Here is a 21,303-nt window from a genome sequence, read left to right on the forward strand (position 1 = left end):
TGAAAATCCCTAAGTTTCTCAGTCAAGATTTTTACAGCCAAACTTCTAACAGCCTTTTATTGCTCTTCTATTTCCTTCTAGCATTATATCATTGATTTGCTGAAAAATACTCTTAAATCTGCAAAAAGCTATTTATTGGATTAATACTAAAGTGATAATGACAGAAGAATGATCCTCTGTAGTCAGGTTTCTTTTGTTTGTGAACTGCAGAAGTGACTAATTGATCCCACACACCCACCCCTGCTTTCCCCCACAGATAGCTGATGTGTTGCAGTTCTCAATGGAAACAGGTGGCTACCTTCCACACAGGATCAGCACTTTACAAGAGTGTTTAATGCAGTATCTGGGGCTGCCCTACAAATGCATCTCCTTTTTGGAATACAGGCAGCAAGCAGTTGAGGTAAGATGGTTAGTTCAGATGGCATCATCATGTGAATTAAAGGAAATCAGATTTGCTTGTAGCCCATTATCTACTTTATACATTCTTGAGGTTGTAACAGAAATTGTGCCCCAAATAGCATATACTTAATACTTATCAAGATTTTTCTTTCATTTGGCACAGAGCTAGATATTGCAAATAACAAGGTAGAATTTATGTTGTGCAGTGCAAAATATTCTGTAGCTCATCCAAATGGAATAGTACAGGCATTATTTCTGCTGAACATATTCTACATACTTTTCTGGGAAGGCGACTATAAAGTTCCATTAAGAACTTGAGAGATTAGGAGGGGTTCAGGAATGTCATCAAAGCTTAATTGGGAGAAGTTCAAGAAAAGAAACGGGGAAAACATTACAAGTTCAAGGCATTTGAAAGCCTGAACGGGAAAGCCTATGATAAGAACCAATAGGAAGATATTAAAAGGCAGATAGCAAAGGCAAAGAAGTAATCAGATCTGGGAGCTCAACATAAAGGTAATACAGGTAGTCCTCAGTTAATGACAGTAACTGGGACCAGGAACTCCATCACTAAGCAATGTGGTCATAAAGCGCAACCTCATGTGACTGCGCCAACTTACGACAGCAGTTCTGGCTGTTCCAGTTGCGGTCATTAAGCAAATCCTGCATGGTTGTTAAGCACAATATCATGTGATTGCCATTTGTGACCTCCTGCCAGCTTCCCCATTGACTGCTTTTTTGGAAGCTGGCAGTGAAGGTCACAAATAGCAATCACGTGACCGCAGGAAACTGCAACCATCATAATTGTTAGCCGGTTGCAAAATTGATGTCAGCCTTACCAGGCAGACCAGACAGGAAATGCAACCAGATAATTTAATGCTAATTTATTATAAAGCTACATTAACAGAATCTTGCAAGCCTGAAAGTACAATTCTCCCGCCATCTCCTTTACAGCCTGAGAAACTAAGGAGGGTCCCTTCTGAACTTCTTGCCCCGCCCATTATGCAGCTGCAGGCTATGCTGTCTCTTATCTGACCATTCCCTAGGCGGCATCTCTTCACCCCATCTCCCAAAGTCTTTCCCACATACCATTACACCATTAGAGTGGGAGCCATCCAGATATCAGGGGAGACCTCTTTCCAGAGGGCAGGCACCACTAGTTTTACTGATTTTGATTTATTTATATAAAACGAATAAATAAATCAATAAATATTATTGACATGTAGGATAAAACTGAGAGTGAATGGCTCATCTAAGTAACCAATGAGTTGGGTTTCTGGTGAGGAGAAAATGGCGACGGGCTGCGTTTTAGCAGAGCTCTGCAAGCTAAAACTCTCAGCATGGTGTTAAAAGTCGCTCCAGATAATTAAAAGGGGTGAATAGCAACTTCAGGTGAAGAAGCAGCGAACGAAAGGCTAACGTGTCTTCTGGACAGCTGATTTATGAAGAGAGCGGTTGGCTCACGTTTTTAGTGAAGCAGGCAATCAGCTGGGAAGCGTTAGTTTCAAGCTGTAGGAGCCACGACTGAGCATCTTGATTTACAAGACAATACCATCGACCACCTCACCTCCTTAATGAATCATTTACAGAACTAAAGAGGAGAAGAGGCTAATCATAGCTATAGAGATACAGAGGCTCTTGGTGAGTTTCATTATTTTGAGACTAGAATTACGAAGGGTTTTAAAGGACTACTACAATAAACAGGGATTGGACTTATTTATTAATATAAAGAAGCCATTTTCTAGTGACTTGATTTGACTTTTTCCTTACATCGTGGAGGATATACAAAACATAAAAACTTGACTTAAATATTGTATGAACTTAAGGAAACATGAATACTAGAAAGCAAAATAGAAGAGGTTCGGGGTCAGGAGAAAACGACTGAATAAGTGCTATGTTCAAAGAATTTTCTTTGAAGACTTCCCAGACAATTCTTCAAAATGTGGATCTAATGTTGGAAAAAAGTTTTGAGGACTTTGAAAAGAAATTGGAACAAAAATTAGAAAAGATGAATGAGAAAATGGAGGGAGAAATTTAAAAAGTGACTGAAAGGGTGGAAGAATTAGAAATAGTAAGAAGATGAACTAGATAGAATAGCATTGTTAGAATTAAGAGATAAACAGTATAGCTTAAGATTTAGAGGCACACCAGAGGGGAAGGAGGAAGAAATGGAGGAAACAATAATACAAACATTAGCAAACTTAATAAATTGGGAAGAGGATTGGATGGCAGAAGAGATAGAAAAGATGTTCCGCATAAATTCAAAATATGCCCATATCCATCAAAAACCTAGAGATGTTCTAATTGAATTTTCCAGAAGAAAAATAAAAGATGATCTTGCAGGCACATTTTGAAAACAGGATTAGAATTAAAGGGAAAGATATAATTGTACTTAAGGAGATACCTATAAGGATATTGAGAAAAAGAAGTCTATGCAGGTCTGACAGAGATACTGAAAAAAAAATATTTGATTCCGTTGGGAAAAATTAGAGGGGGTGAGTTTTACCTTTCAAGAAAGAAGGTACAGATTAAATTCAATACATAAAGTAAAAGATTTCCTGGAAAAACATGGAAAGGAACTAGAACAAAATAAGAGAAAAAGATACAGAGAGAGGAGTTAGCTACGAATTCTAAGGAATATGAGGAGCTACTGGCGTGATGGTAATAAAATATACAACTTGGAATATAAATGGAGCTAATGCTCCACAAAAAAGTAAAAAAAATCATTATTTAAAAAAACAAAATCATGATGTTATTTGTTTGCAAGAAATGCATATGAAAAAAAAGGTAAAATATTTAGTGAACAAAAAATTAGGAAAAGAATTTGTAACAGCTAATGAGAAGAAAATAAATGGAATTGTATTATATGTGAAACCTTATTTGAAGCCAAATTTATTATTTTCAGACGAACAAGGAAGATATATAGGGATTGACTTAGAAATACAAGAGATCAAAACGATTGTAGTAGGTATATATGCTCCACATGAAAATAGAAATAATTTCTATGTGAAACTAATGGAGGAACTATCAATGTATACATACACAACCTGGATATTGATGGGGGATTGGAATGGGGTTACAATACCATTGTTAGATAGGAAATCAGAAAAACAAATTAAAAATAAACAAGGGAAAGTCCCAAAATCATTTTTTGAATTAATGGAAAATTTAACATTGGTGGATTCCTGGAGACATAAAAATGGATTAGCGAAGGATTATACATTCTATTCAGAAAGATTTAAATCTTTTTCAAGATTAGACATGATCTGGATTTCAAAGGATTTAGCAAATCAAATCTCTAAAGCTGAAATTTTACCAAAATCTTTTTCAGATCACAACCCAGTAAATATAATAATTAGGGAAAATTCCAGAAATATTAAATGGAGATTGAATTAAAATATCTTAAAAAAAGAGGAAGTAGTGGAAGAGTGTAAAAAGAAATTAAAGGAATTTTTTGAAATAAATTTGCATAATGAAGTGGACATTAGAACAGTTTGGGATGCCAGTAAGGCAGTAATAAGGGGACATTTTATATCTTTAAATCAAATGATTAAAAAACAATATCAACAAAAATTACAAACAATTATGAATCAGATTAAATTAAAGGAAAGAGAATTGCAGAAAAAACCCTCAGATGATAATTTATTATATCAAATAAAATTATTACAGCAACACATTTCACTGCTGACTACAAAGGAAATAGAAATGAAATTAAGATATGCAAAACAAAGACACTTTGAATTTGCTAATAAATGAGGAAAATGGCTGGCTTATAAAATAAAGAAAGATAGGGAGAAGAAAATGATTATTAAAATCAGGGAAAATAATGAAGACTTAGTTGATAATAAAAGAATCAAAAAAACATTTTATAATTTTTTTTCACATTTATATGAAAAACAAGAAATTTCATTAGATAAAATTGAGGAATATTTAAATAAGCAAAATCTTCCCAAACTCTCACAAACGCAACAAGTAATAATTAACAGTCCAATATCAGATCAGGAAATAATAGAAGCTATAAAGAAACTCAAAATAGGAAAAACACCGGGACCTGATGGTATATCGGCAGGATACTACAAACACTTTATAGAACAAATTATAAACCCATTTAGAGACTTATTGAATTTGATTATAGATGGATCAAAAATACCAGAGACATGGACTGAAACTAATATAACACTTATACCAAAAGAAGAACAAGACCCAACTCTAACCAAAAATTATAGACCAATATCAATGTTAAATAATGACTACAAAATTTTTATTTTAATATTAGCAGAAAGATTAAAAACAATCTTACAAGAAATTATTGATCAAGATCAAAGTAGTTTTTTACCAAAAAGACAATTGAAAGATAATATACGAACTGCGATCGATATTTTGGAATATGCACAACATCATAACGAATGCCAAATAGCTTTAATATTTTTAGATGCTGAAAAAGCGTCTGATAATTTGAATTGGTCTTTTATGATTAAAGTTTTAGAGAAAATGGAATTTGGGAAATCATTTGTGAAAGGGATTGAAGCAATATACTCAACACACAGAGCTAAGATTATAGTGAATGATGAATTGACAAGATAATTGCAAAATAGAAAAAGGAACGAGACAGGGATGCCCCCTATCACCTCTCTTATTTATTCTAGTCCTAGAAGTTCTTACTAGAGTTATAAGAGGGGATGGTCAAATAAAAGGAGTAAAAAATAAAAAACAAATTTATAAATTAAAAGCATTTGCAGATGACCTAGTATTTATATTACAAAATCCCCTAGATTCTATAGAACATCTAGAAAATGTTGAGTAAAACAAAAATGTTGAGTAAAAACATGACTCAAAAACAAGAAACTTTAATAACTAAATCAGGTTTTACAATAGAAAAAAAGATTAGACACTTAGGAGTAATATTATCAACAAATAATAATATATTATTTCAAAATAATTATGGGAAAATTTGGAAGGAAATAAAAATTGATATGGAAAGATGGGGAAAATTACAACTATCTTTGCTAGGAAGGATATCCATAATCAAAATGAATGTATTACTGAAGATGCTATTTCTTTTCCAAACATTACCAATTCTAATTAATGAAAAATTATTTAAAGTATGGCAAAAAGATACCTCAAATTTCATTTGGCAAGGAAAAAGACCAAGAATTAAATTTAAATTATTACAAGACGCTAAAGAAAGAGGAGGGTTGGGATTACCAGATCTTAAATTGTATTTTGAAACTTGTTGCTTTCTGTGGATAAGAGAATGGTTAACGTTAGAAAATCCAAAACTTTTACAATTAGAGGGACATGAACTTAGATTTGGGTGGCATGCATATATTTGGTATGAAAAAGTAAAAATGAACAAAGAATTTAGAAATCATACTATTAGAAAAGTATTATTGAGGGTTTGGGATAAATATAAAAGTAGATTATTATCAAATATACCAATGTGGATATCGCCACAAGAAGCTTTTGCAAGGACGGAAAGTTTAGATGATAAGATAAAATGGTTAAGATATAAAGATATAATGAAATATGAACAAGATACACCTATGCTAAAGACAAGAGAAGAAAGAGAAAGAGAAGGACACCGGTGTCATTGGTTCACATATATGCAGTTAAATGAACAATTTAAATTAGATTAAAAAAATTATCAATTTAAAAAAGAAAAAAGATTGAAAAACAGTTATATAAATAATGAGCATATTATTACAAAAATGTATAAAATGTTATTACAATTAAATCAAGATGAACAAGTCAAAGAGTGTATGATTAATTGGGCAAGAAATTTTGGATATAATATTTTATTAGAGAACTGGGAAAAATGTGGACAAAGGGATTAAAATTTACTTTGTGTTATAATTTAAAGGAAAACTTTTATTAAATGATGTACAGATGGTACCTAATCCCACGAAAATTAGCAAAAATGTATAAAAATGTTTCTAATGTACGTTGGAAATGTTCACAAAAGGAAAGAACATTTTACCATTTATGGTGGACCTGTAAAAAAGCAGAAAAATTCTGGGCACAAATACTTGAGATGATTCAGAAAATTCTTAAGATAGAAATTGTAAAAAAAACAATTATTTTTATTAGGTATAATGAAACAGGATTTAGAGAGAAAATATGGTAATTTATTATTATATATGATCACAGCAGCTAGGATTATATATGCGCAACATTGGAAAAAAGAAAACATACCAACAATAGAGGAGTGGGTGATGAAAGTATTGGAGCTAGCACAGATGGCGAAATTAACAATTTTAATAAAAGAAAAAAATATTACGAGATTTAAAGAAATATGGCAACCGATATTAGATTACCTGTATACAATCGAAAAAAGTGAAGAGATAATGGGATTTATATATAAAAGAAGTAAATAAATAGAAATAATAGTAACTTAAGGGAAAATAACAGTAGAGTTACAAAGATAACTACTTGTATATCTATAGCTATGAAAGTCAGAAACCATGTTTTAGTATGTTGTTATTGTTATTATTTTACTTGTTTATATGTGTATACGTGGTGTTAGGTGTATTCTAGAATGTTATGTATGTCGACAGTGTTGTATTTTATTTTATACGAATATGTTGTATTTTAACGAATAAAAAGTTTACTCCCATAAAGTAACCAATGAGTTCATACAGAGTGAAGATTCTACCGAGGATTCCTTTGATTCTTTGCTGTTAAGCTATACCAGCAATTCCATTAACCAACTCGATTTTGAGGAATACCAAAAAAACATGGTTTTGTATTTTTTCATCTAGAAAAATCCTGAGGTCTGGTTTGTGCGGCCCATTCCACCTGTATTGTTGAAGGTATTAGCTCTGGAAACATTGTACCTCCTCCCTCTCCGTCTACTGCTGCTTGATGGAATTATGTCTGATTTAACAACTTTAGTGGATAAATACTTGAATGCATTTCGATTAGGATCTGCAGACCCCCTGGGGAGCATAGAGGTAAGTTCAACCTCAGCTGCACACTATTGGGTAGGATCATCTAATTTATTAATGCTATTAACTACTAACTACTGAAGCACTTTACTGGCACTGAGTCAGTAAAATTAGTGAAGATTTTAAAAAAACCTGCATTCCTTTTGTTTTAACCATGTTGAAGAATTGCAGTTGAGCAACTTCAGTATATGCTCCACATTGTTATTGGGAGAGAGTACACAAAACTCATACTGAGTTGGATATTAATATTCATATTAATTCATTATTTCCATACAGCAGAAAAACATGTCTATTAAAAAAATTATTCTTGATTCATTCTTCTTCCTCTTCCTCTATATATTTAATCTTGAAAAGAATATTTCCCTAACCCTAACTATAACTTACTTTTTAGGACATTAGCAGAAGAGAAAATTCATAAACATTAAATATAAATGTAATAGTACATTAAATCAATAAAAACTCATGCCAGAAAATTTAAATAACCTAAAATATCAAATAAAACTGGAAGTATTCACCTCATATGAAAATAATAGTAGTGTAGGAACAGGTCCAACTCCTGTTTTCAATGTTCCTAATGATCACTGACTTAATATTTTTGGAAACGTATGTGAATTTCATATTGAAAAACATGCAGTAAATACTAAGTGTGTACAAGCATTCAAAAGAGGTAGTTTGCAAAGTGCAACAGCTTTGAACTTTGCTTATACGTGTGTATGCATGCAGACATAACTTTACTGCTGGACTGAAACCAAGTGGCTGTGTGTGCCCAAACACATGCCGATAATCATGTGTGAGGTTTTTCAAAGAACACAGCTGCTTTAATGCTTTGAAAATAGGGCTTCAGTCATGCTAACAAGCTTTGCAAATTATCTTTTTCAAATACCTTGCACAGCCCTAGTAAAACCCTTTCAAACACATATTCTTCAAACATTACAGAAAATAAAGAATTCACCATTAAAGAAAAAAGGGAGCTTGTTGTTTATTATAATTAAATACCATATGCTTACAGAGTTTGAAAAAATATACCTAATACTTCAGTTTTGGTTCAACAGAGAATATGGTATCTCATAGGAATCATGGATTCAGGTGGTTGCTGTTAAAATACCTGAAATCAATGCCAACTGTTGTGTTCTTCATGTTTACTTCATTTCATAGATTCAACAACAGTACTTTAAAGAAACAATAATAATGATAATTAAGTGCTACTCCCATCTGTTTGTGTTTCTGTGTTAATCAGATATCTTCTATGGAGTTACCAGAAGAGCTACGACAACTGGCAGATCTTTATAACATACGAAGGAAGATGGCAGTGCAAAAGTTCCAGCTCAATGAGGAAGGCTTCCTCATCAGAAAACAAGTGGAGCCAGTAAGAAGAAAAATGGCAGAGAAAGAAGCAGATCTTAAAACATTCTGTCCATCTCTGACTTCCTGGTAGTCAGGGCAGTTATAAAAAAGAAGAAATATATCACCATGATAACCAAGAGCCCATAGTTGGTAATGGTGAGATAGAATCTAAAATGGAAACGAAAGGAGACATTTCATGTAAACTGACATTGGAAGAGACTAAAATAAAGGGAAAAAAACTATCTCCAATATTCAAATCACAAACAAAGGTCAGTTTTACTTTAGAAAAATAAAGGTTTTGAAAGATGACAAGCATGAATAAATAGAAACTATTATGCCTGCCTTTTTAGCTAAAAAAATGAATAATACACCTCAGTTCTCATTTCAAGATAGAAGGTTGCCTTTGCCTTCTGTGGGGCTATCTGCCAATCTGTGTCTGACACTGTTGGAATCTCATTTATCTGGCAAGTCAGACTACTGTCCTCAGTTTCCCATAAGGGGAAGGAAAGTGGAGGTCTTCCAAATTTGCCAGCTAAGTGCATTAAGCTCTAGAGGCCAAGAGCAGAAATTATTTTCTTTAGGATTGGGGACTTCCATTGTGGAACAACAACAAACATGGGATTCAATACTCTTTGCTGCAATGCAGAACCATCTCTCATGTAACACACTTGACACCATTCTCTATTTGTTTGCTGGAGATTCAGGGTCCACTCTTTTCAGTTTCCAAATAATCAGAATAAATTGCCCATCTAAGACTAAACAGTTGCATGATAGGAAAAGACTTCCAACCTTGTTTGTTACATTCATTAACTTTATATCATTGGAAACTTATTTACTGACATACTAAGTATTAGCTCAGGGTAACTGTTTATTATTTTGTACAAGGTAGCTATAGATAACTGCAGTTTGGGGGTGAGATCCCCTCATGAAGGAATCAGCAAGCTTCTTTTTCTAGTAACTTATCTACACCCTGATCCATTTTGTTCTGAAGACAGTTACTATTGTTCATGTTATTAATATACCTAGAGTATGGAATATGTGATCAAAGTTTGAAAAAGTACCTTTTTAATTGAGATAGGAAAAGGCCCATAATTAAATAATATAGTACCATTGCAGCAGATTTATGTATTTGAAAATAGGTCAGATATTGCATGGGGTGCACTTGAACAAATGCAGATTTATTAATGTGAACGTATGGTTTCAAAGACAAACATGGCACTGTCTCTTTGAGATTTTTCCCCTTCCAGTTAAACAGTTGGAATATTCTGTTTAAAATAAAACTTTAGATTTCTCTTTATGGCCTTTGTGCAGAATGGATGTGGTAGAATGACACTGTTTACTTCCAGAGGGAATAATGCAATGGGTCTATATGTTATTGTGCGCTCGTGAATATAGGTTCAGGAACTGCAGTTTTAGAGGTGGAAATGCAGGGAGCTAGCACTTGTCTCTTAAATGGACAGAGTTTCCATTATATACACACCTTGAGGACAAAATAAACATATTGCCACTCCCTTTGCTTTCAACCACTGCCTAATGTTCATTGCAGAGACCATTATATTTCAGTTTTGGGAGATCTTTCTCAATCTATCTTTTATACTTTAGGAAAGAAAGTAAGCTAAGTATGCACCATCTTTTCTTTGCCCTTAGTGGTTATCAAATTCTTGATAGCATGGTCTATTTGATCCTATTTGGTACATATGGTAATATTCCATATGGGTAGAAAATATAAAATGATTGATGATATAGTGCCGGATGATGGACCCCCCAGGTCAGGTGGCACACAACATGGTACTGACAATCTTTTGGAGTACTAATGATGTTTATGACATGGCGAGATTAAAGCTTTTGGGATGTCTGATTGCTGATGTTGCTGCACAGGAAAAGAAAATCCCAAACTGCAAAGAGAGAATTACAGCAGGAACATGTAATGTAAGAAGTATGAACACCAGAAGGCTCAACACATTAAATGATGAAATGAATTGACTACAAATTGATATCTTAGGTATCTGCAAATTGAAATGGACTGAAATTGGACACTTTCACTAAAAGATCATACTGTTTACTATTCAGGACATGAGAAACAAAGAAGGAATGTATTGCTTTCACAGCCAGGAAGGAATACAGGTAGTCCTTATTTAGTGACTGCCTTGTTCAGCAACCATTTGCAGTTACAATGATGATGAAAAAATAACTTGGCAACCAATCCTCACATTTACGACCTCTGCAAGTCTGGAAAGCAAAGGAAAGCTGAAGTAAGATCATAAGCACAGTCGTGGTTTCAGTAAGCCACTACTTTGTTTAACAACTGTATTGCCAGTCCCAGTTGTGGTTGCTAAACGAGGACTACTTGTAGCAAGAACAGTTCTTAGCTACAATGTAATCAATGACCAAATAATCAATTAGACTTCACAGACAACCCTTTAATGTGACAATTATCTGTTTATGCTCTAGCCACTGAGGCAAAAGAAAAGAAATTCAATGAGTTTTATGGTCAAGTTCAATTTGAAATTGACAGGAGATGCAAGCAAGATGTGGAAAAAACATCAATAACCTGCTGTATGCTATTGAGTCTTCTCTGATACCTGAAACTGTAAATGATCTGCAGGATCTAGTAATGAAACTCAAAGGGCATGGTGAAAACATGGGACTACTGTAAGATTAAATATAAAGGAGATCAAAGTAATGACAAGAGGTACAGCAACCAGCCTTGACAATTAAGATATTGAAGTGGTGGATAGTTTCTGCCTTTTAGGATCAACTGTCAGCGGTAAAGGAATCAGCAGTCAAGAAATATACCAGACTAGTACTTGGCAAAGTAACAATGGTGGCCTTAGAAAATATATTCGGATGCCGCACTGTGTCTCTACCTACAAAGATCAGAATCATGCAGGCAATGGGTCTTACCTGTGTTGCACTACATAGGTGAAAGTCAGACTTTAAAGAAGCAGGATAGAAAGAGTATTGACACTTTTGAATGTTAAAGTTGGAGAAGACTCTCTAAAATACCATGGATAGCCAAGAAAACAAATGAATCATAGAAAAAATCAATCCAGTATTCTCACTTGAGGAACAAATATAAAATCTTACATTTTATTGTAAGCCACCCAGAGTCGCATATGTGAGATGGGTGGATATATAAACCCACTAAATCAATAAAATGACTAGGCTTCAATTAACTTATTTTGGACACATTATATGAAGACCTATTTCTCTTGAGAAATCCATAATGTTGTGAAAGGTAGAGGAAAAAAATCAAGGCAGATGAACCTGATTATAGAGGCAATGGGTGCATTGTCAGAAGACCTGAAGGGCCCTGTTGGAGACCAATCATCCTGGAGAAGGTCTATCTATTGACATTGCCTTTACGGCACATAATTAATCTGGGATTTATTCAAATCTTTCTTTCAATGATTAGTACCAGAGAGCCAGTTTGATGTAGTGGTTAAAGGCACCAGGCTAGAAACCAGGCGACTTTGAGCTCTAGTCCGACCTGGGTGGGTGAGTGACTTTGGGCCAGTTACTTTCTCTCAGACCAAAGACGACAATGGCAAATCACTTCTGAAAGTGTTGCCCAGAAAACTGCAGGGACTTATCCAAACAGATGCCAGGAATCAAGGCTTACTCGAAGGCATCTCCCCCCTCAAAAAAGCAAAAACTACTTTAGAGAGCTCTCCGCTGAAACCTTTTAAATGAAAATAATGATAGTGTAGCTATCTTTCACCTGTTCTAAAATAATCTTAATACTGAATTGGAACAAATGCAGGCAGAAAAAACAAATTTAAAGCACGCCAGGTATGTTTTCTGACAGAGTTATAGATTAAAGTAGTCATCCGAAGCCATTGGCAAACGGCAACGCGGGGAAAAGGTCCGATTTTAACGTGTCTGCGAGAATCGTGAAGATTTTTGGAGGCGTTCATAAACCTGTGCACATAACTGGAGAGTTAACCGAAAATTACCCTAAATAAACTTGAGGCCTAGTCGGGCCTGCAACCACCCTTTGCGCCAGGCTAAGATTAGTAGAAACAAAACGTCACTTCCAGGGCAATCCCGTTGGAACTTCAGTCTCGCGACTCTGTATTTAAGCCTCGCGCGAGAATTGCTAACTCACGCTAGTTTCTGGGAGCCGAAAGTACTCGGCAATTTCCGTCATTCTCAGACCCAACCAATCGAGCGATAAGCGAATCGTTTCTGGAGGACTTCTTTTGGGTTCTGTATGGGGACCGAGCACGGGCTATGAATTTACGGTCCGCATTAAGGTTGCGGCAAAGCCCATTGGGGAATGTTTGTGTGACTGTGCTCGAAGCACTAGCTGGGGGTGCCGCGTTCGATTGTTCTGGCCTGGCTATGGCGCCTCTCCTCCCCCCCGCCATGGCTCCCCGTGTCCCTGCTCCTCTCCTCTCAGTGAGCGAAAGTGGCCGCCGCCGCCGCCGTCCCAGCGCCCGCAGCCGCCGCCTCCTTCTCAGCAGCAATAGCGCGGCCGCCATCTTGTCGAAGCAGAAGTCGAGGGCGCCGCGGCAGGACACAAGCAGCGCCAACGCAGCACGGGGCGAGAGGCCGGGAAGGGAAAGCGGGGCGGACAACTCAGGAGCTACTCTCGGCCTAAGCCGAGCCACGCACGCAGGTGAGACGCCGTGGCTCGCGGGCCGGGGCAGGTGGCAGCAAAGCAGGGACCCGTTAGACCAGGCCGCGGGATCAGCTCCCAACCAACCACTCCTTCGCGGTCCCCCAGCAGTGGCCCCGGCAGCCGGGCCTTCTCTTAAAGGGACAGGACGTTTCCTTGCGGAGGGAACCCGCTAGTGGGGTGGGGCAGAACTCCAGGGGTCTCCTCTTTCCCTCCAAAGGCTTCAGCGGGGCGAGGGAGATTCCCCAGGCGAGCCTTCAGTACCTTCTGGCCTCGGGCAGCAGGCGGTGGGTGAGCGTGTGTTGGTCACACCCAGTCCATGGTCACACGTGCGCACCTTGCTCAGTGCCTGGCAGTGGAAAACGAGGAAACCGCCCGGCCTGATCAGCGTCCTTCTGAGATACAGGATTCCTAGCCGTGGGAATATTTGGGAGAGACTCATGTTGGTGTGTTGAATGAATCTGAGATCCAAGCATAGCCGTTTATCAAGGATAAAACCAAATAAAGAGCAGTGGCCATGGAGTGTCACTTGCATCCTGCGTTTGTCACCTTAATCAGAAAAATGTGTATGTATTTATGTACATTAAGCAGGTTACATTTAAAAGAACGCTTCATGGAATACATCAGAGGCATAGATGGTACTTTGGTAGCTATTGGCACTCATTGTGCAAAATGTCTGATCTTCAACGTTTGCTAGAAACTAATATACATTAATGGCTGGCAAGTTTACCTCTGGATTATAATTGACATTGTATAATTTATGATTCAATAGACGACTTGACCAAACTGTGCAGTGTAGCATACAGTAGTGTGATCACTTCTTTAACCCCTCTTATTGCATGCATGGTCTGCGTATCAGAGAAATTCTTGTGATAAGTTGATTTGTAGGACTTCAGTGTTTCTGCTCTTTAAACGAGCTTGAGTATATTTCTGATTAAGGTGACAAACGCAGGATGCAAGTGACGCTCCATGGCCACTGCTCTTTATTTGGTTTTATCCTTGATAAACGGCTATGCTTGGATCTCAGATTCATTCAACACACCAACACGAGTCTCTCCCAAATATTCCCACGGCTAGGAATCCTGTATCTCAGAAGGACGCTGATCAGGCCGGGCGGTTTCTTGTTTTCCACTGCCAGGCACTGACTTTGGAGTATAAGGTGGAATTAATAAAGCTGTGTAGCACTTGAGAAATTATTTGAAAAAGGTGATTCAGAAAGCCTGGAGTGCAAACTCAGCACTGTGATCCCAGGAAAAGATATGGCTGCACCACAGAATTACAGAAAGGTATTTAAGTTTTTGTTCCCATGTTCTCCAAAGCACATTTTCTGAATTATTTCCCAACTGTTCCACAGTCCTAATAAAGTATTTATTTGCTATAATGAAACCTTTCATCATTAATATTAAATCAGTTTTATTCTGATTAAGCAGTAAAGCACTTTATTCAGGTGGATTAGAAATGTTGTGTTTTGAGTGTGATGTTTTGTATTATAATCAGAAAATCTATGTGAAAGACATATTTATCACCAGCATGTTATCCCTTGGCTAGGCATTCTTGTACATGACTGAAATTTTATTCACATACCAATGCCTATACCAAGTATCTGTGATTATTTCTGACTACCCAACTACAGTAACAAAATACTCTAGTGTTTTTTCCTAGAAAATTGAATAACTTTTTGAAATACTGAAAAGAAGATGCATTAATTCATTCTTACGCTTTTCCTGTTTCTTTAATTCATACAGAATTATGTAATTCTGTTTTTACAGAATACAGTTATTCATACATAACTTTAATTTCCAGTTATATATAGGATTCTGGTTGAGTTATTCCTTGTTAAAATATGCTGTATTGCTTTTTTCTGAATACCAGAATTAGAGGTATGAAGGCTCAAAGGAAAAAAAGGTGTAAGTCATCCATGTGAGATGGGAGTCCATATAAATCATAAAAATTAATTTTAAAAATTGTTAATATTTTCATTCTGAATTATTCATAAAATGGTTAAATATGAAAGAAATTGAGCTGCATGAAAGGGTAGAGAAGTTGGCATGTTGCAAACAGAACTCCAATTTTCAGAAATTCATGAAAATGAAAGAAATTAAAGATCTGAAATAGTGGAAACCATTGGTAGTGCTAACATTTCATATGCAGAAAATGAAACTGATTATACGACTTTCCTTGCTGCAAAATGTGTTTCCAGAAGCCTTGTCCCTGTATCCTTTCTCAGTGTTCTGAAATTAACATATTTCATGCAGTGGAATAATATTTATTTTATTTTTATCCCGCCTTTATTTTTTTTATAAATAACTCAAGGTGGCGAACGTACCTAATACCCCTTCCTTCTCCTCTTTTCCCCACAACAACAATCCTGTGGGGTGGAGTGGGCTGAGAGAGAGTGACTAGCCCAAGGTCACCCAGCCGGCTTTTGTGTCTAAGGCGGGACTCGAGCTCACAGCTTCCTAGTTTCCAGCCTGTTGCCTCAACCACTAGACCAGACTGGCTCTCCAACATATCCAACATCCAGATTTTTCTTTGTTTTGTTATAACATTTTTATTTGCATTTTAAACTTTTTGCCTGCCTGCTTCTACTTAAAATGCAAAAATAAAAAGATGGCATATTCCTTAGAATTCAGCAACCATGCATATATTTTTATTTTTCCTAAATTTTCAGGTTCACCCCCCAAAATATATATTTTTAGCAGTATTATAATTCCTGGAAGTTTTAAAGATCCATAATTGAACACAACTGAATGCATTTCTGATCATGAATTAGGGTAGGAATTAACTGCTTTGCAACATTCTGTCTCTTGAGGTTTGCAGTTTTGCTTTCCTGAACCTGTGGTAGACTTATATAAAAAGTCACATAATCTTCCAAATAATATTTGTATAGAAATTCCACACATATATTAGAAACTTATCAATATTTTTGTAACCCAAGATGATAACAGTAGCCTACCATGATGTGTGAACATCACCTGAAGTATAGGTGGTTACAGATAGTTTGTGGTTCAGCGTATTGTGCAATCACACTTTAGACTAATATCTTGTACCATCATGAGACTCTTTTATGATTTAGTCTGTCATAAGAAACTAAAAAATTAAGTTCACTGAGTAAACTATGGTTGACATTTCTATGCAAACAGCCACAGTACACTTAAAATGAAAACAAATGGCTATGTGCTGCCATGGGCCATTGACATTAATGTAACTAAAATGCTATATACAGTTAGCAATAAATAGCTAAACATAACTTGTTTATTCGTTTAGTCGCTTCCGACTCTTCGTGACTTCATGGATCAGCCCACGCCAGAGCTTCCTGTCGGTCGTCAACACCCCCAGCTCCCCCAGGGACGAGTCCGTCACCTCTAGAATATCATCCATCCACCTTGCCCTTGGTCAGCCCCTGTTCCTTTTGCCTTCCACTCTCCCTAGCATCAGCATCTTCTCCAGGGTGTCCTGTCTTCTCATTATGTGTCCAAAGTATTTCAGTTTTGCCTTGAATATCATTCCCTCAAGTGAGCAGTCTGGCTTTATTTCCTGGAGGATGGACTGGTTTGATCTTCTTGCAGTCCAAGGCACTCTCAGAATTTTCCTCCAACACCACAGTTCAAAAGCATCGATCTTCCTTCTCTCAGCCTTCCTTATGGTCCAGCTCTCGCAGCCATATTTTACTACAGGGAACACCATTGCTTTAACTATGCAGGCCTTTGTTGTCAGTGTGATGTCTCTGCTCTTAACTATTTTATCGAGATTTGTCATTGCTCTTCTCCCAAGGATTAAGCGTCTTCTGATTTCCTGACTGCAGTCAGCATCTGCAGTAATCTTTGCACCTAGAAATACAAAGTCTTTCACTGCTTCTACATTTTCTCCCTCTATTTGCCAGTTATCAATCAAGCTGGTTGCCATAATCTTGTTTTTTTTGAGGTTTAGCTGCAAGCCAGCTTTTGCACTTTCTTCTTTCACCTTCCTCATAAGGCTCCTCAGTTCCTCTTCGCTTTCAGCCATCAAAGTGGTATCATCTGCATATCTGAGATTGTTAATGTTTTTTCCAGAGATTTTAACCCCAGCCTTGGATTCCTCAAGCCCAGCATGTCGCATGTTGTGTTCTGCGTACAAGTTGAATAGGTAGGGTGAGAGTATACAGCCTTGCCATACTCCTTTCCCAATCTTAAACCAGTCCGTTGTTCCGTGGTCTGTTCTTACTGTTGCTACTTGGTCGTTATACAGATTCTTCAGGAGGCATACAAGATGACTTGGTACCCCCATACCACTAAGAACTTGCCACAATTTGTTATGGTCCACACAGTCAAAGGCTTTAGAATAGTCAATAAAACAGAAATAGATGTTTTTCTGAAACTCCCTGGCTTTTTCCATTATCCAGCGGATATTGGCAATTTGGTCCCTAGTTCCTCTGCCTTTTCTAAACCCAGCTTGTACATCTGGCAATTCTCGCTCCATGAATTGCTGAAGTCTACCTTGCAGGATCTTGAGCATTACCTTACTGGCATGTGAAATGAGTGCCACTGTTCGATAGTTTGAACATTCTTTAGTGTTTCCCTTTTTTGGTATGGGGATATGAGTTGATTTTTTCCAATCTGATGGCCATTCTTGTGTTTTCCAAATTTGCTGGCATATAGCATGCATTACCTTGACAGCATCATCTCACAAGATTTTGAACAGTTCAGCTGGGATGCCGTCCTCTCCTGCTGCCTTGTTATTAGCAATGCTTCTTAAGGCCCATTCAACCTCACTCTTCAGGATGTCTGGCTCTAGCTCACTGACCACACCGTCAAAGCTATCCCCGATATTGTTATCCTTGCTATACAGGTCTTCCGTATATTCTTGCCACCTTTTCTTGATCTCTTCTTCTTCTGTTAGGTCCTTGCCATCTTTGTTTTTGATCATACCCATTTTGGCCTGGAATCTAGCTCCGATGTTTCTAATTTTCTGGAAGAGGTCTCTTGTCCTTCCTATTCTATTGTCTTCTTCCACTTCCGTGCATTGCTTGTTTAAAAATAATTCCTTATCTCTTCTGGCTAACCTCTGGAATTTTGCATTTAATTGGGCATATCTCCCCCTATCACTGTTGCCTTTTGCTTTCCTTCTTTCTTGGGCTACTTCTAGTGTCTCAGCAGACAGCCATTTTGCCTTCTTGGTTTTCTCTTTCTTTGGGATATATTTTGTTGCCGCCTCCTGAACAACGTTGTGAACTTCTGTCCAGAGTTCTTCCGGGACCCTATCTACTAAGTCCAGTCCCTTAAATCTATTCTTCACCTCCGCTGCATATTCCTTAGGAATATTAGTGAGCTCATATCTAGCTGATCTGTGGGTCTTCCCTAATCTCTTGAGTCTGATCCTAAATTGTGCAAGAAGTTTGTGATCGGAACTACAGTCAGCTCCAGGTCTTGTTTTTACCGACTGTATAGATGTCCACCACCTTTGGCTGCAAAGGATGTAGTCAATTTGATCTCGGTGTTGTCCATCTGGTGAAGTCCATGTATAAAGCCGTCTCTTAGGTTGTTGGAAGAGAGTGTTTGTTATGCAGAGTGAGTTGTCTTGGCAAAATTCTATCAGCCTATGTCCTGCTTCGTTTTGTTCTCCCAGGCCATGCTTACCTGTAATTCCAGGTGTCATGTGATGGCCCACCTTAGCATTCCAGTCTCCTGTGATGAAAATAACATCTCTTTTAGGCGTGTTGTCCAGTAGGTGCTGCAGATCCTCATAGAACTGCTCTACTTCAGCTTCTTCAGCATCTGTGGTTGGGGTGTATATTTGGATCACTGTGATGTTAGATGGCTTGCCCTGAATTCGAATTGAGATCATTCTATTGTTTTTTGGATTGTATCCAAGCACTGCTTTAGCCACTTTCCTATTAATTATGAAGGCTACTCCATTTCTTCTGTGGTCCTCTTGTCCACAGTAGAGATCTGGTGGTCATTTGATGTGAAGTGGCCCATTCCAGTCCATTTCAGTTCACTGACGCCCAAAATGTCTATCTTTAATCTTGACATCTCACCAATAACCACATCCAATTTGCCCTGGCTCATAGATCTTACATTCCAGGTTCCAATGGTGTGTTGATCCTTAGAACATCGGATTTGCCGTTCACCACCAGCACTGTCGGCGGCTAGCCGTCCTTTCGGCTTTGAGCTAGCTGCGTCATCACGTCTGGGGCTAGTTGAACTCATCCTCTGTTCCTCCCCAGTAGCATTTTGACCATCTTCCGACCTGGGGGTCTCATCTTCCGATGGTATACCGACATATCTCTGGTTGTACTGATCCATTTAGTTTTCATGGCAAGAATACTGGGGTGGGTTGCCATTACCTTCCCCAGGGATCGCATTTAGTCTGACCTCTCTGTCATGACCTTCCCGTCTTGGGTGGCCCTTCACGGTTTAGCTCATGGCATCATTGAGGTGCTCAAGCTCCAGCACCACAACAAGGTAACGATCCTTTGCTGAAGAAACATAACTACTTTAATTACAATAGCAACATTGACACATTTCCTTGGCAATACCACCAACATTAAACAGTTACTGTAGGTTCGTGGTATATCACCCACAGCAATAAGCTGCAATAAATCAGTCCATGTAGAATAATGATGGACTGCATTTGTCATGTCATCTATCTCTCCCCCTCTTCCCTGCCATAATGTACTCAACAGCAGCTACAGAGATCCAGTAGGGTCGTAAATAGTAATAACACACAAGTGCAGTAATTATGACTAGTGAACATGCATGCGCACCAGCATTCCTTACAGGTGGTTCAAATATTCTTGGATTAAAAACATGAATTGTTTATAAAAATGATTGAAAAGTAGATGCTCAGGGTATAGACATTTCAGTTAAAATAACTAGCCAACTCTGGTGCTCACTTCAGAAAGCATAACAGAAAATGCATTGGAGAAGAGTGGTTTGAGTACATTGTCGGGTATTGCTTATATTGAGATAAGTGCTTTTTGTCAGGGATGGGAAGAGGAATTGCTTAATGGAAGTTATAGCAAGCTCAGACGGAACAACTTTGTTAGTTGATTTCCATGTCAAGGAAAATGAATATTGTTATAATTCCCATAACCATTACCTGTTTGTCTTCTGTGTTTGGAATATATTAATTAACTGCCAGAATACAACAATAAAAATCCTACATTGACTATCAGTTATCTCCAGTGGGAAAAAAGAAGCAAATAATGTGTGTCTTTTAGAACTCAAGCCTTCTACTCCTCCCAGCAATTTATCAAACATCATTAGAAGAAATATATGTGACAAAGTCTGTAGAGGAGGTTTTATATAGGTTTTGCATATATGATTTATTTACCCATGGTTAACTTATGTATCATTTACCCATTTAACTGAGTTTACTTGGTTCTCATGAGCCATAAATTAACTACATGGACTGAGTTAGAACAACGCAGTAAACTAAGTTGTGGCTAAGTTGTAGTTCAGTGTGATGTGGGAACACAGCTGTAAAAGCACTGTCTTCTGACCTGGGATAACTTTGGTGCTCTCAGCATTCCGTAACATAGCTATGCTGGCTGAGAGTTATTCCATACATGTACAAGGGTCCAGATCCTTATATTCTATATAAAATTGATTGGGAACACACGTTTACTAGCTCTGGCAGACCTGGAATAGAGGTCTACAGTGTTTGACTTTTGTAGTAACCTATGCCCATAGTTTTAGCAACTGTGCAGACAAAGCGGTTCTCCCCATACCTGTAATAAAGAGTGAAGAGCACATGGATTTGATAGATGCATTGCTGAAGTGTTTGCCTCTCTTTGAGCTACAGGAAAGGCAATCCCACATAAGCATTTTCTGCTTCAGTGCAGAAAAGACTTTGGCGATTTGCCATATTGGTCCTGCCTAAGCAAGCTGTTCCAAGTCCTTTAAGCTGCTGGACTCTGAATCTTGGATCTGCAGTGGACTTTGGGGGGATTCTGGGAGTTAGACCCATACAACTGAAAGTTGCCAAGGTTCGGAAGTACTGGTTAAGAGAAATTCT

At 37.5% G+C, this 21,303-nt stretch overlaps 2 protein-coding genes across 2 annotated transcripts in view; both read left to right on the top strand.

Annotated features, from left to right (window-relative positions):
* The window catches only part of EXD1 (exonuclease 3'-5' domain containing 1), a 34,063-nt gene extending 24,082 nt beyond the window's left edge, over window positions 1-9,981 (top strand). The window contains exons 9-11 of the mRNA XM_063289923.1: window positions 257-400; window positions 7,155-7,346; window positions 8,578-9,981. Of these exons, the coding sequence (XP_063145993.1) occupies window positions 257-400; window positions 7,155-7,346; window positions 8,578-8,775 (534 nt within the window). The 3' untranslated portion in view covers window positions 8,776-9,981. The remainder of the gene's footprint in view (window positions 1-256; window positions 401-7,154; window positions 7,347-8,577) is intronic.
* Window positions 9,982-12,869: 2,888 nt separating this feature from the next.
* Window positions 12,870-21,303, top strand: part of INO80 (INO80 complex ATPase subunit) — a 77,048-nt gene continuing 68,614 nt past the window's right edge. The window contains exon 1 of the mRNA XM_063289930.1: window positions 12,870-13,305. The gene's annotated coding sequence lies outside the window, so the exon portion shown is untranslated. The remainder of the gene's footprint in view (window positions 13,306-21,303) is intronic.

Source organism: Candoia aspera, chromosome 1 (assembly GCF_035149785.1).
Source record: "Candoia aspera isolate rCanAsp1 chromosome 1, rCanAsp1.hap2, whole genome shotgun sequence".
Lineage (NCBI taxonomy): Eukaryota > Metazoa > Chordata > Lepidosauria > Squamata > Boidae > Candoia > Candoia aspera.